The sequence below is a fragment of the Pleurodeles waltl genome, chromosome 6 (assembly GCF_031143425.1).
Source record: "Pleurodeles waltl isolate 20211129_DDA chromosome 6, aPleWal1.hap1.20221129, whole genome shotgun sequence".
Lineage (NCBI taxonomy): Eukaryota > Metazoa > Chordata > Amphibia > Caudata > Salamandridae > Pleurodeles > Pleurodeles waltl.
In genome coordinates this window covers 1,711,135,039-1,711,150,902 of record NC_090445.1, presented here as the reverse complement: position 1 = coordinate 1,711,150,902, position 15,864 = coordinate 1,711,135,039, and the positions used below count along the sequence as shown (strand labels likewise).

The 15,864-nt window shown below is 51.7% G+C and overlaps 1 protein-coding gene across 6 annotated transcripts in view; it reads left to right on the top strand.

Moving 5' to 3' along the window:
* The first annotated feature begins 2,213 nt into the window (after positions 1-2,213).
* Positions 2,214-15,864, top strand: part of BRD2 (bromodomain containing 2) — a 36,598-nt gene continuing 22,947 nt past the window's right edge. The window contains exons 1-8 of one of the 6 annotated variants that reach the window (XM_069241910.1): positions 2,214-2,603; positions 3,525-4,518; positions 4,928-5,231; positions 5,707-5,844; positions 5,937-6,075; positions 6,163-6,374; positions 11,072-11,437; positions 11,544-11,672. In XM_069241910.1, the coding sequence (XP_069098011.1) occupies positions 4,340-4,518; positions 4,928-5,231; positions 5,707-5,844; positions 5,937-6,075; positions 6,163-6,374; positions 11,072-11,437; positions 11,544-11,672 (1,467 nt within the window). In that variant the 5' untranslated portion in view covers positions 2,214-2,603; positions 3,525-4,339. Of the gene's footprint in view, positions 2,604-2,673; positions 2,786-3,524; positions 4,519-4,927; positions 5,232-5,706; positions 5,845-5,936; positions 6,076-6,162; positions 6,375-11,068; positions 11,438-11,543; positions 11,673-15,864 lie in introns of those variants that run through there. The other 5 variants (XM_069241909.1, XM_069241912.1, XM_069241915.1 and 2 more) reach the window with 5 other exon arrangements.

Genomic DNA, 15,864 nt, shown 5'->3' with positions numbered 1-15,864 from the left:
ATGTTCCTATGTGTAATTCTTTAAATACACACACAGGGGCGAAAGTCGTGGAGCAAAATTTTCATTATATAAGGCCTTTCACACAAATTTATGTAAGTAACCAAATGTATTTTCGTGTAAGTTAAGCAGAGTTGAAAAATACTTTATAGAGAAATTGAATGAACAAAATCAAATGCTGAAGGAGTAAACAAAGGAAAAATAAACAGCAGTTAGGGAGTTGGGAATAAATCTGAAACATATCTGGATTTTCAAAAGAGGGAGAATGTATGTGTGGTAAGAGAGAAAGGTCCGGTTGAAAGGTCAGAAATTGTTTGGGTTGAAGTGATTGCATACAAGGAATCAGAGCTACTGGTGATGAAGTTATCTCAGGGAATTAATCTGTTATGAGAGGAGTTTATTATTTATGTGGGGAAAAATGCTAACTTTCAGCTTCTGCAAAATTGGTTAGGTAGTTGTTACCTAGCTTTAGAGTTTCCTAAAGTATATTATGTAGATGAAATAGATGATAAGAGTTTAGTGGCTCCTAGAAAAATTAAACTTTAGCGATTCACAGGTAGTAGGTGGTATATCTGGAGCAACTTTACCTTCTATAAGTGTCATTTTAAATGAGTTGAAGATCAGAAAGCTATCTACTTTGGTAGATCGTTTGACTACTGGTGGAGGCTGTCCGTGTATATAGTGGGCAAAGCTAGGTGCACTGTGCAGGGGGGTCTAGGTAACCACATGTTGGTTGCAGGTGTAAAAACTACATCACCTAATGCTCTAATTTTTAAGGTAGCTTGAAGTGCAAAGCATTTGTTGTACTCATAGCATCAATCTTGCAACTCACACACTCAAATACCTTGAGACCAATTTATAAAAATACTTCATTTTTCTATAAATTTTAGCACCAAGAACATCAGAATTGGGTACGTACTTAGAGATATGAATTTCTGAAGTTTCATAAAAATAGTCTTTTTATGCATAATCACACACCATCTATCTACCAATGAAAGTATGGTTAAAGACTGAGGGTGTTAAATGGTGATGGCAATGAAGTAACCACCGCCAAGCACTGATGTGTAAGTAGGGTATCTTTCAATATTAGTTTCATCTAGGGTAGTGGTGGAACATAGGAAGAACTATTGGAGATACAGCAATGAAAGGTGGACCCGCTCTACAATGACCCTGGGCTTCATGTGTGGTAGGCATAAAGAATGAATCTAGAGCTAGTCTCAATTCAGCAGCACTGAAATAATCGCCAGCATGTAGCATACTGATGCCTCCAACAGCTGATGGCTTAAACAGGATACTTTTCGTAACTTGCTCCATACTCCAGGAGTTTCTGTTGTTTTGAGCGGGTGGTGGTGACGGGGATGAAAAGTGGGAGCGCCTGATTGATATATATCAGAGTATATACTTCATTTTAGGACTAGTTACACTAGAAATGTTACATGATTCTCGCACACATACAGGACAGTGCAACATGGGTAGCTAGCACATTAAGAAAGCATGAGGAGTTACAGAACTGTTGTATGCTCTCTAGAAGTCTTGAAACATACAATACGTACAAAACACTTGGAAGAAAACCTCTTTATGGAATTACCATATATTTGTGTACTCACATAGGACAGTAAACCCTCATCTACCTGGTGTGGCATGCATCACTTCTGGCTGCCACATATAGCACTGGGAAGCATCCAGGAGTGCTACTGTCAACAGGCTCCTATGGGTTCCCAAGTATAGGTGAAGTTATGCCCATTACAGTAGTATTAATGTTTTCCCTTTGTTAAACAGTCAGAGCTATAGTAAAACAGCTTTTGAGTGGTACTGTAGGTAGGGATGTTAGACCCGAATCAGGCAGGAGACTCCAGATGTTTGCAGCCTAAAATGGCTTTATTTTGATAGTATAATGTCTGAATTTGCAGCTGCCTCAAAAGAGGTCAATGGGGGAAATATATTCCCCTGAAGACTTCTTAAAAATCTCTAATGTCCTCTTCTAAAATGCTGGCATGCCTGGGGTGTGGGGTGTGGAGTGTTTCTGCTGAGAGCACTAGTCACACTGCAGGGCCCTGCTGTAACTTCCTAGAACTCAATGTCATGCTGACGTTTCAATGTTTAACACAGCCAGTGCGTACTACGCATGCGCATCTTTCAATGAAGACACCTTAGGACCGCTGCGCATGCGCAGCAACACATACGACCTGCCCAGCCCCATACTATTGAGCATGCGCACTGGGGCACCAGCACTGGCAGCCATGCTGACGTTAACCCGAACCAGAGCCCGGGGGGGCAAAATGCGGCGGAGCGACCCGGGCATTAATTACGCACAGCAGCCCGAACAGCAGCAGCAAAGATGCACACTGAGGAGCACGGATCGATGCCGCGGAATCCACGCGGGAAAAGGCCTTCGAACGCTCGACAGCTCGAAGGGCGGGGGAGCAAGGCGCGCCCCCACGTGACCGCCTCGGCCAATCATGCGGCACATGACGTCACCGCAACGCGCTTTGTACCGATTTTTCGACGTTTTTCTCGTGTCTTCGTACTTTAAACAGGAATTTCGGACCAAACGCAGAAATGGCGGACCAGACATAAGATAGGATAGGAGCGAAGAGGATAGACAGGTGAGCTGAAAGGAATCTGCGGTTCGGGGGACCGGGAGGGGGGCCACGTGACGGCTCGCGGCCAATGGGCGCGCGGCCCTGGCAGTGAGTGACAGCTTGCGGCCGTTAACGGCCGTCCGTGGGGCCCGTACAGGCCGGTTGTGCTGTGCAGTGAAATATCTGTTTAATGCAGTAAAACACACGTACGTGTGACTGGCGGAGTGCGCGCGAGCCATGCGGCCGGGCCGCTCACTCGTGAAAATGGCGGCGCTCCTCTCCCCAAGGTTACCCGCGGGGGGCGCCCCCTGTGACACGAACGGGCGGGAGACGGTACTTAGCGGGCGAACGCCAAGCATCTTCTCTTCCCCATAATTCACGCCCGAGGGTCCTGGCTCCGTTAAGTCGTGTGAGTGGTTGCTCGTTTTGAGGAGATGTACGTTTGGGCCTAGGTGGACTGAGGCGCCAGCAGGCCTCGCTTGGCTGTCTGTGCTAGGGTGGGCGTGGGTGTTACAAGGTGTCATCCCTAGGGGGGACCTTCCCGGCTCCCGTGGCCCCCATGAGTTGGCGGACAACACACGGCCCGCGGCGGAGACCTCCGCCCACGGGCCTCGGCCGCCTCAAGATGGCGCCGGCCCCTCCCCCGGCCGCGGGGCGGGGGCAGGCGAGGGAGGGACGCGGGGGAATTTAATGATATCTCGCAGCCTCCGCGCCGGCCTTTCCCCCTTTCTATTTTTAATATTTGCCGTTTTGGACGCAGAAGCGGTTGGCCGTGGTTACTTCCTTGGGGGAGGGGAGGCATCACCCCCGGGAGGGTAGCGCGGCCCGAGGCCTCCTCCACGGGCCCTGCTCGGGGTGGGGTTTTTCAGTCAGTGTTCTTCGGGGGACCCTCTCTGTGCTTCTGTGTAACATTTGTCTCCGTTTCTGTTTCCGGGCGGCATGGAGGCGGCGCAGGGCTGCTTTGGACAAGATGGCGACTGCTGAGCTGTGAGCCGGAGGAGGGCATCGGCTTCTCTCGCGAAGAGGATACCGGGCGCCTCCGTCAAACCGGAGCAAACAACGGATGGGAGATGTGTACAACGGTGGCCACCGAATGGTGTTATTTCCACTTTGGTCTACAACGGACGTCACTGGATTCGTGTTTTTGGGAGTATACAACGTTACATCGTATTTATGGATAGAACCACACATTTTCCTCGGATTTTGAACATTTGGTAACCGCGTTTTGGGCCGACAATTCTCGCAACGGTACGTCGTGCGCTGCCACAAAATGGCGCCGCTGCTTCGCACTGCAGAGGCCAACTGCGGAGAACAACCGCCTCGCGCTGTGTCTCGCCCTGCGCGTGACTCAGCGCGAGGGCTGCTGCCAACTGCCAATGGATGAGTGTGGAGCTTCGCGTTAGTCCTGCCCCTGGAGCACCTGACCAATCGGAGGGGCCGCCTCGTGTTCAAGCACGCCCACACTGCTCGGAATTGAGGCGCAGCAGTTGTGAGTCACTGTCTGGATGTGTCACTGGGCGGGATCGGATTGACTGACTTGGTGGTTAACGAATGAGCGCGGGTTTCAGCTGTTGCTGGTTTGTCGCTCTGCGAATGAAGGCGCTGGCTTTCCGTGATGGACATCTGTGACAGACCAATTGAGGCAAGGCCTTGTGGCAGGAGGTGGAACTGGGGAGTAGCCCGTGGTGTACTTGTGAGGGACGGCTCAGAAGACCAATGGGAGCGGAGGAGCGGGTCAGTGTGATTGCAGTAGCCAACCAATGGCAGGTGGGGCTGCTCTGGGTGGCTGTGTTTATATACGAGCGACTGGGGCGCGAGCGGCGCCATTTCGCTGGAGCTCCGAGCCGGTGACTGGGACGCGGAGTGAGGAGCGCGTTCGAGCGGCCGCTCAATCCGGTGCCATCCGAATGGAGACAACCGTGAACCCGCCATTTAAAAGGTACCGACCGGTGGGGGAGGGCCTACTGGGGTTACCCTGACCCCTAATTTCGGGCGGGGCTTCCCGGGGGAGGGGTGTGTGCTTGTGCTAGATTCCCACGCCCGTGGCCGGTGTAGGGAGAGTAGTAGCCTTCGTTCTAGGGGTGCTGGGGGCCGCCATGTTGGTCTGGTGCCCACCTTAGTGTGTGAGGGGGTTGCTGGGGTGTTAATTCTAGGGCACTGACCTAGGGTGCCAGTCTCCTCGGGTATGGGGTGCCCGTGCGCCCCAGGTTGCCATGGTGCCCCTGGCACCGCGGCCGCCGGTGCCCACGGAGCCGTACACATGCGTCCGAGACCCCGCCCCCGCGGCTGACAGCGCCCCGCCCCCTCGGTGGACCCGCAGCCTCCTAACCTCTGTCCTCTCCCCGCAGGTTACCAGCCGAGCCCGGCAATGGGCTGATCGCCGTTAGCGGAGACAGCAGCGCCCCGGGGAAGCGCATCCGGAAGCCGTCGCTACTCTACGAGGACTTCGAGAGCCCCACCATGACCTCCGCCGCCCTGCACCCCACCCCGCAGGTCAACCCGCCGCCCCCGGAGGTGCTGAACCCCAAGAAGCCGGGCCGCTCCACCAACCAGCTGCAGTACATCCACAAGGTGGTCATCAAGGCGCTCTGGAAGCACCAGTTCTCCTGGCCCTTCCGGGCGCCCGTCGACGCTGTCAAGCTGGGCCTGCCGGTATGTGCTCTCTGATCCTCCTCCGCCCGCAAGTCAGCTGGCTCGGGTCCTGCGTGTAGAGGACGACTCGCTGATAGCATTTGGGTGGTCCCGGTGCCCTTTAAGTAAAGGTCGCGTCGCAGGTGTCATTGGGGTGTTCTGGTTTTTGCTAGGCCCGTGAACCTTAATTAAATTGGTTGCAGTTACGGAAAAGTAATAAACTCGGAAGTTTTTACATGCTCTGCCCTCTGAATGTATATTTACTTGCAACTCTAGTGTCGACACCTCGCACATGTAAGGGTTATGGTCTGGCCACGGCGTCCATGTCTAGGGAGCTTTATATCTTTTTGTACATAACTTTTGGTGTGCGACGCCAATAGTCAGAACCTCACCTGTTGTAGAGGAGGCGCTGCCACATCAGTCTAAGAACACCCCGTTAAAAAAAACCCTTCTTTTTCCACTCTAAGCCCTGCTGACACTTCCCTTCTCTCCCCAGGACTACCACAAGATCATCAAGCAGCCCATGGACATGGGAACCATCCGCAAGCGGCTGGAGAACAACTACTATTGGAGCGCCAGCGAGTGCATCCAGGACTTCAACACCATGTTCACCAACTGCTACATCTACAACAAGGTGAGGTGTCTACCTCCCGCCCCAAACCACTCTCCCCGTCCCCCTTGTGACAGCCGGTGAGCTAACGCCCGTCTCGTGCCGTTCCCCCGCAGCCCACCGACGACATCGTCCTGATGGCCCAGAGCATGGAAAAGTCCTTCCTTCAGAGGGTGGCGCAGATGCCGCAGGAAGAACAGGAGTACCCACTGCCGGGGCCCCGCAGCAAGCAGGTGAAGGCGCGCAGCCCTTCAGGTAGGGGCCCTGTCCTGTGAACTGCTGCCCGAGCCTGTCTCTCTCTTATTGTGTGTATGTGTGACCCAAAATCTGCTGCTCTTTCAGCCGTCCCAATCGGAGGGCTGACCATGGCTCACCAGGTGCCCGCCGTCTCGTCCGTCTCCCAGGCCACCTTCTACCCCAGCGCCCCCGCGGAGATCCCCACCACGGTCCTCAGCGTCTCTCATCCCTCCATCATGCCCATGCCGATGCCCATGATGAAAACGCTTCCTGCTGCCCAGAAGGTTCTGCCCATGGCACCGCCGTCTGCCAGTAAGGTAGGTGAGGCTCCATGTCAGTTTGGTGAAATGTCTGCGCGAACACTAGGTAATTGTGGCAGCGAGCTCTACGTAAATGGCTGTAGGGGGGGGTGGGGGGGAGCTCACACACCTCCAGTACACTGAAAAGGCTTAGATGATGCCTGTGAGGGACGTTTGATCTCCCGGTACTTCTAACACCACGGCGTGGGGAAGATGTCTCCATGCAAAGAGACGGTATGACAACTAAACTGATCTGACGAGAAGCCACGTGGCTCTGTACTCTAACTTATCCATGTAAAGAGAGCTCTTGATGGCTTCCTCGCTGCCCCCAGACCGACTACCCTCGTTGGTTAGAGCATGACATAAGCAACTTATTCTCAGTGGAGCATTTGCAGAACACTTAAATTAATACACGAACATAGGAACTCTCTCCAGTCATGGATCAGATCTGGGAGACGTGCAGGTATGTTTTCGGGGATTGCAGTTGTGTTCCACTTGGTTATGTTAAGTGATTACTTCCCAAATATAGAAGTTTTATCCTGAATAGTGTGTTCGATGGCATCTGTCGCTGTAGATACACATGTTGTGCATAGCCGCCTGTCCGTCCCTTGCAGCTCTGTCTCTGGCTCCCCGGTACGCTCCACTTAGACTTGGTGCCCCACACAAGGCCCTGATTACTAACTGAATGGGTATGTACAGACCGAGCAGGTGAAAGGCTACTCCCTGGGCCTAGAGAGGTTATTCGAAAAATCATGTCGCCAGCTTCTTTCAGAATACAAGCGACGGGACTGATTGTAAGCGATGGATGGGTTGGTAACTTCTTGGGAGCAGTGTAGAGGAAGACCCGGCCGCCCGGTCTGTGTGTCTGGACCCATTTCTAGTAAGCGGCCTTGCGGAAGTGTTTGGGCGGTGTGCGGGGGCGGGCACTAGTTGTCAAATGCTAGGCCCGAGCTGAGTGTCCAGAACGTGTGGGCGAGAAGCTTTAATCTCTTGTTTATGTTAGGGTAACCAGGTTAGCTCTCTGAGGTAAGATGCGTCTGCTGCGTGGGAGTCGGAGAGTGCTTCTGACTGCTGTGGTCTGTAGCCTCCTGCTGAGTTTGTACCTAGTAAAGGGAGTTTTCTCGTAGTCCTGTGGGATGTGTTAGGAAACTGTCCGATGTTGCAGGGAATCCCAGGAGGATGGGGCCGCTTTCTCGGCTCGGCGTAGGATCATTTGGGTCTCCATGGTGGCAATTTTGCTGTGGTTGGCTCTAAAACCAAACATTGGTGTTGATTGTCATTTAGATGTTAACTGAGGCATCTTGTTGTTTCTATTTTCTCCCTTAGTCCCGTGGCCTGGTATGGAAGCATGGGTACTAGTCTGCAGTGTTGGTGGGGTCAGCGGATGGTTTCTGCGGTGGGGGCTGTTGTGTGGGTGACACGATGGTGGTAGTCAGGATGAGTGTGAGCACTGTAGGCCATGGGTCCGGGGCTCCTGAGTGGGTGAAAGGCACTTTTAAGTGGTGTTGGTTCTTTGGATGAAATCGGGAGTCAGTTTGCAAGGTCTGATTGAGGGTTGCAGTTGCATATATTGAGGGGAGGGGGGGTTGTTGCTGATGACTTGGGAGAGTTCTTGTCGACGGTGGGGGTGGCTGCTGCAGTGTGAGAGCAGTGGCGTTCCATCAGTCGTGTCTCTCGGTATCAGCTAGCTTGGGTTCTAGGTGGTAGTGGGGGCGGCCAGTATTTGTTGTTGGATTACCATAGCTCTTTCTGTGTCGCACGTGGCCTGCTTGTTGCTGTACTTAATCCCAGTCGCACACCTGTTTTCTCACCTTCCCGTCCTCCCTGCGGCTCCGTGCGTTGATGTCCATGTGTGCCTTTTCCCTGGCTGTGTTGTAGAGGGTTGGGTACGGGTGAACAATTTTGGGGTTAAAAGGGGACAATAAACTGTTTTTACCATCCGTACAGGACAATCTAGTACAACATGATGCTAAAGAATGATTCATGTGACTTGAACTGTTAGATGAGTATCTGTGCTCTTGGGAAGTGTCAGAGGGGTCCGTGGGTTGTCAGCTGCCCCTCGCAGGGGGTCCTCGACCATCCCCACTAGCTCCTGCCGCCCCTCCGCAATAAAGACCGTTTTGAGCCCTCCTTACATGTAATTCTGGTCTCATTTCACTGTTTGTTGCTCTGATCAGTTCAAGTTCCCTTCTGTGGTGCTTTATTTCTCTAGCAGAGAATCTTTTGCCAAATTTTGTCGTCTCCTCGTTTTAGGTGACTTTGTCTCCCGCGTAGAGCTGCGAGTAACGCAAGAATACTTTGGGAAACGCTCTGTTAGTAGAGTGGCCAGTACTTGGACCTTAAATTGTGGTAATTCTCTCTTCTCTCCCGCTTTAAACCATTGCTACGTATCTCCTTCAAGCCTGTCTTTAATTGATTTGTCATTCCTTTCACAGTTTGTGCTACTGAGTAATGCCCTAGGAGCCGTAGTGGGCTGTGTTGCAACCTGTATGATCTGATTGTAGTCTTCGTTCATCTCCAGAGACAGATTACTCTCGCACTAACCCAGTGTTAAGTGACTCGCTGCAGCTAGCCAGGCTTGTAGTCTTGGGACAGTGCCGTGGGAAGTCCTTGCTCCATTCCGGGGGTTTGACGTGTGATGGCTCTTGCACCATCCACAGGCGTGAGACCCCGCTGACTGCTGGCATATCCCACCTCCCTTTGAGCCGTTTCACAGACGGGACGTGTATCCTTGCTTCCTCCGTCCTTAGACGCCTCTTCCTCCTGCGCCAGGACTTATTTCCGACCACTGGCTTGAGACGTTGAGTGGCACGTGGTGGCTGTTTAGGATATCTTGATTGCTAGTTTACACCTGAAACGCATCTTGTCCTCACCAGTGCATTGTATACACAGCCCCCCCCCCCCCCCCCCCCCCCCCTTTTAAACACGGCTTGTTAATCGGCAGGCTTTTTTGTATTGTTTGTCGGTAGCGCAGTGAGGTCGCCAAAAGGTGTGCAGCTTTTCTGCTGCTTGTTAACACGTTGCCCTACAGCGCTGTAGAATCACAGCTCGGCCCCCCTGCACTGTTTGTAATCCTGACATCACCAGTGTGTTCAACAGGGTCGGTCCATGGTGGTTTGCTTGTAAGAACTGCCCTGTGCTCAGGTGTGCAGCTTCGGTGGCTGTAGCGTTGGAACTGAATGTGGTGACGAGAAAGCAGAGACAGTCCTGCTTCTGTTGAGACTGCAGCTTTAAACCGAGCCTGTGACCTCCATTTGTACATCAGAAATGAACCATATTATAGCTTTATAAGGCTTATGATGGTAAATAACCTTGTGTGCAGGGCCACTGCTGTTGGCATTCACTGCAGTAGCTGTGAAGAGGCTTAAGTCTCAGCCCCTGGTACTCCTGTAATCCATTTATTTTTGAGAGGCGGAGGCTGTGTATTGGGACATTGTAATGTTGGGGCCCGCAGGGGTTGTGTATTGGGACGTTGTAATGTTGGGGCCCACAGACCTATACTGGTTCTTATATCCACTGCTGTTCCGGTGTCTTTGCTGGAGCTCCAGCTTTCCAATGTCGTAATAACGTATTACTGTTCAGTGGTTGCATGCTTTATAACGGATGACTACGGACGTCACAGGTTGCTTGTAATGAGGGCATTAGAGGGGGTTGCATGCTTTCATTCATTGTAATGTGGATACTTTGGAGAGTGCTTCCTCCAGCAGAAAGTTACTGTGAATGTGACCTCTGGGGCTGCGTAGGTCTTGGTGCGCAGTTTGAAGCCACTGTTCTTGCTAGCGAGCTGTTGCGATGTGTTCACATAGTCATCTCAGGCCTGTGAAGATAGTGTTGTGGGTGAGTGTGGGCGCTGTGCATGTGGGTGCTTGAGGAGGTGTTGTGTGAAGGCGGTGCATTGTGGGTTGATCGAGTGGAGGCGGTGAGTTTTAGAGACCGTGCGTTGTGTGCGAGGGGGTGGGATGTGTGTGATGGCGATGCATTGTGTATTGTGGTGGGCTAGTGTGGAGGCGGTGTTTTTTGGGTTTACATTTTTATTTCCCTTGACTTGTAAGATACTACTTGAGCTATGGTGGGGCTAGTGGGACGATAGCGTAGGCAGGTGGCGTGTGATTTCTTGTTAGATTTTAGTGGGAGTTTTGTGGTAGCGAAGCCCAAGGGCCGCTAGTTCCAGATGATACCACAAAGCTGATCAGTGGTGGCCTGCCCTTGGGCTGAAGGGCTGTTCTGTGCTCTTTGTGGGTGGTGCTGGAGGCAGGATGCGTCAGAATTGCTGCAAGGGTGTGTGTGTGGTGGTCTGGGGGGGAAACATACTAACGTTGATCTTAACAGTGGGTGTCTGTTTCCGTTGGGACGACCTTTTTAAAGAGCAAATAAATATCCCACAAAAATATCGCTTATATTTTGGGGAAATGGTTGACGCTTTTAGTGCTAAAAGCTTAATGAGGTCGACTTCTCAGAATTATCAGAAGGGTGGAACGGCTAGAATTAATCTCTGCCACGTTGCTGTCATCTCATACCAGGGGTAGCCATAACCCCATCTTTGCTGTTGCCGCAGGTGCAGGCCAGAGGCAGCACTGCCAGCGGCTGAGATTAATTCAAGCTTTTCACCCATCACTGTTGGTTGCCTTCTGCTTATCGATCTGTCACTCAGTTGAATTCATCAGCAGTGTAAGCTTTCCCAGAAATGACCTTATTTGTTTTCTTTGTGCTAGAAGAAAGGTGTGAAGAGAAAGGCCGACACCACGACTCCCACCACAGTTTCCATCATCACGACGAGCCGGGACTCCTCCCCCGTCATGACCATCGCGGCCAAGCCGGCCAAGATCCCCACGCGTCGGGAGAGCGGCCGGCCCATCAAGCCCCCGAAGAAGGACCTGCCTGACTCGCAGCAGCACCAGACCTCCAAGAAGGTGAAGCTGACGGAGCAGCTGAAGTACTGCAACGGCATCCTTAAGGAGCTGCTGTCCAAGAAGCATGCTGCCTACGCCTGGCCCTTCTACAAGCCGGTGGACGTGACTGCCCTGGGGCTGCATGACTATCATGACATCATCAAATTCCCGATGGACCTCAGCACCATCAAGGTAAGGCCTGCTTCGGCCTCTGTAGCCCCTCTGGACGCTGTCCTGCTGACACCAGGTGTCCCCTCCATCTCTCACACACTCCCTCTTCCCCTCTTGTCTCCTTCAGAAGAAAATGGAGAACCGAGAATACCACCACGCGCAGGAGTTTGCTGCCCACATCCGCTTGATGTTCTCAAACTGCTACAAGTACAACCCTCCGGACCACGACGTGGTGGCGATGGCTCGCAAGCTGCAGGTATGAATCCTCCCTGCAGGAGGTGAGGGCCAAGGGTCGCAAATAGTGGTGTCCACTGGGTTAGTTTGAGGCAGGAGGGTGTAAGGGTCCCAGGGAGTGATGTTCACTGTGTTCTGTAGGAAGTTGGCACTGTATATACTATCTCAAAGTAAGAAATAGTGTGCACAGAGTCCAAGGGTTCCCTTTTAGAGGTAAGATAGTGGCAAAAGTAGATAATTATAATGCTCTACATAGTGTGGTCGAGAAGTAGGCTTATCAGAGGGTAGTGTTAAGCATTTGTTGTACACACACAGGCAATAAATGAGGAACACACTCAAAGACAATTCCAGGCCAATAGGTTTTTATATTGAAAACTATCTTAGTTTATTTTAATAACCACAGGTTCAAGATTTACAGTAAACACTTTAAATGTGAGGTACTTCACTTAGATACTTTAGGAACTTTGAATGAAAACAATATCATGTACAGTCTTTGTAAAAATGGCAAGCTATTTTCAAAGTGGACACAGTGCAAAAATCAACACCTCCTGGGTGAGGTAAGTAAAGGTTAGATGAGGAGGTAAGTAAAACACATACAAGTCTCAGTTCTGGGGCATAAGCAGCTCACCTTTAGGGGTTCAAGGCAACTCCAAAGTTACCACACCAGCAGCTCAGGGCCGGTCAGGTACAGAGGTCAAAGAGGTGCCCAAAACACATAGGCACCTATGGAGGACAGGGGTGCTCCGGTTCCAGTCTGCCAGCAGGTAAGTACCTGTGTCCTCAGGGGGGTTTTGTAGAGCACTGGCGGGAGACACAAGTAGGTACACAAAGTACACCCTCAGCTGCACATGGGCGGCCGCGTGAAGTGTGCAAAGCTGGCGCCTGGTTTTAGATTAAAAAAACAATGGCGGGACCCGAGGGTCACTTCCGTGGTGCAGGCACAGCGGGGGCTCCTTGGGGCAGCCACCACCTGGGATAGGCAGGGGGTCGCTCCTGCACTGAAGTTAGGTTCCTTCAGGCCCTGGGGGCTGCAAGTGCAGTGTTGGTTCCAGTCATCGTGGCCCTTGTTACAGGCAGTCACGGTCAGGGGGGAGCCTCTGGATTCTCTCTGCAGGTGTCGCTGTGGGGGCTCAGTGGGGTCGTCTCTGGTTACTCAGGGCTCGCAGTCGCCGGGGAGTCCTTCCTGAGGTGGTGTTTTTCTGCAGGTCAAGCCGGGGGCGTTGGTGCAGTGTGTGAAGTCTCACGCTTCCGGCGGGAAACATGAAGTCTTTAAAAGTTGCTGCTTTGTTGCAAAGAAATTGCAGGTTTTGCACAGGGCTGCTGTTCACTGGAGTTGGAGCAGGTTTGTGAAGTTGGAGACAGGCCGGTAGGGCTGGGGCCAAATCAGTGGTCTTCCTCTTTCTCCGCAGGCTTGTAGGTCAGCAGTCCTTTCTTCAGGTTGCAGGAATATAATGTTCGATGGCATCTGTCGCTGTAGATACACATGTTTTGCATAGCTCGCCATCTGGTGTTGGGTCGGTGTGTTAAAAGTTGTTTTTCTTCGAAGAAGTCTTTCGAGTCACGGGACCGAGTGACTCCTCCTTTTGTGTCCATTGCGCATGGGCGTCGACTCCATCTTCGATTGTTTTTTTTCCGCCATCGGGTTCGGACGTGTTCCTGTCGCTCCGAGTTTCGGAACGGAAAGTTAGCTAAATTTCGGAAGATTTTCATCGGTATTGTTGCGTTCGGGATCGGCGTAGTTAGATTCAACACTGCATCGAAGATCGAAGCGCTCCGGTGCCCTTAGGGGTAGTTTTCGATCCCCCGTCGGGGCCTGGGCGGCCCGACCGCATGTAGAACAACGCCGATGGAACGGACCCCGTTCCGTTTCTGTCCCAAATGCCACAACAAATACCCCTATACAGACCAACATTTGGTCTGTAACCTGTGCCTGTCACCTGAGCACAGTGAAGAGACTTGCGAGGCCTGTCGTGCGTTCCGGTCCCGAAAGAGACTCCGTGACCGTCGAGCCAGAAGACTTCAGATGGTGTCCACGCCGACAGCTCACCGAGAGTTCGAGGAACAAGAGGAAGAAGAAACCTTTTCGATCCACGAATCGGACTCCGAGGAATTCGACGATCAAAGAACTGTGAGTAAGACGTTGAAAACAACTCAAAAGAAAAGTGACAAGGCCCAGGGGGCGCCACTGCCACCAGGCCATGGCTCGACCCATAAATTCGGTGACCGACCATCGGCACCGAAAAAGGCCCAAACAGTGCCGAGACCGTCCGACTCCGGTCGAGACACCGGCACGCAGCCTTCTCGGGATCGAGAAAAACATCGACACCGAGATAGCGGTGTAGACACGGCTCGACGCCAAGACAGCGGCACCGACTAAGATCGACGCCGAGAGGTTTCACCAGCACAAACCCCGTCACATTCCCCGGCTCACACCACCATGAGCCAAGGTGACCAAGATCAAGACGCTTGGGACTTATATGACGCCCCAGTGTCAAACAGTCCGGAGGCCTATCCTACAAAGCCATCCCCACCAGAAGACCGCACAGCATATTCTCAGGTGGTGGCTAGAGCAGCACAATTCCACAACGTAAACCTCCACTTAGAACAAGTAGAGGATGACTTTATTCAACACCCTCTCCTCCACCCACAGCTCCTACCAAAGCCTGCCTATGCTCCCTGGTAAGCTTCGGCACGCAAAAGAAATCTTTAAGGAGCCGGTCAAAAGTAGGGCAATAACACCAAGGGTGGAAAAGAAATATAAGGCACCTCCTACAGACCCTGTTTTCATTACTTCACAGCTTCCGTCTTAGTAGGAGCCGCTAGGAAAAGAGCCAACTCCCACACATCTGGGGATGCACCACCCCAGATAAAGAGAGCCGCAAGTTCGATGCAGCTAACCAGTGGCGCATCGCTAACTCAAGAACTACTTGCGCGCTATGACAGAGCCCATTGGGATGAGATGCAACACCTCATTGAGCACCTACCCAAGGAACTACAGAAAAGGGCAAAGCAGGTGGTGGAGGAAGGGCAGAACATATCAAATAACCAGATACGCTCCTCTATGGACGCAGCGGACACAGCTGCAAGAACAATCCATACATCTGTGACCATCAGAAGGCACGCATGGCTGCGAACGTCTGGGTTTAAGCCAGAGATACAGCAGGCAGTTCTCAATATGCCATTCAACGAAAAACAACTGTTTGGTCCAGAAGTGGACACAGCGATTGAGAAACTAAAAAAAGACACTGACACTGCTAAAGCCATGGGCGCACTCTACTCCCCGCAGAGCAGAGGAACCTACTGCACCTTCCGCAAGACACCCTTTAGAGGGGGGTTTCGGGGTCAGGCCACACAAGCCAGCACCTCGCAGGCAACACCGTCCAGCTACCAGGGACAGTACAGGGGAGGCTTTCGGGGCCAATACAGAGGAGGGCAATTCCCTAGGAATAGGGGAAAATTTCAAAGCCCCAAAACCCCTACAACCAAGCAGTGACTCAGATGTCACTCATCCCCTCCACACAACACCAGTGGGGGGAAGAATAGGTCAGTATTACCAAGCATGGGAGGAAATAACTACAGACACTTGGGTCTTAGCAATTATCCAACATGGTTATTGCATAGAATTCCTACAATTCCCTCCAAACATACCACCAAAAGCACAGAATTTATCAAAACATCATTCCGAGCTTCTAGAGATAGAAGTTCAAGCACTATTGCAAAAGAATGCAATCGAATTAGTACCAAACACACAAATAAACACAGGAGTTTATTCACTGTACTTCTTAATACCAAAAAAAGACAAAACACTGAGACCAATCCTAGACCTCAGAATACTAAACACATACATCAAATCAGACCACTTTCACATGGTCACGCTACAAGAAGTGCTACCATTGCTAAAACTACATGACAACCTTAGACCTCAAAGACGCGTATTTCCACATACCAATACATCCATCGCACATGAAATACCTAAGGTTTGTATTCAAAGGAATACATTACCAATTCAAAGTATTGCCTTTTGGTTTAACAACCGCACCAAGAGTCTTTACAAAGTGTCTAGCAGTAATCGCTGCACACATCAGAAGGCAGCAAATACATGTATTCCCGTATCTGGACGACTGGCTAATCAAAACCAATTCGCTGACAAAGTGCTCACACCACACAAATCAGATCATACAAACCCTCTACAAACTAGGTTTCACCGTCAACTT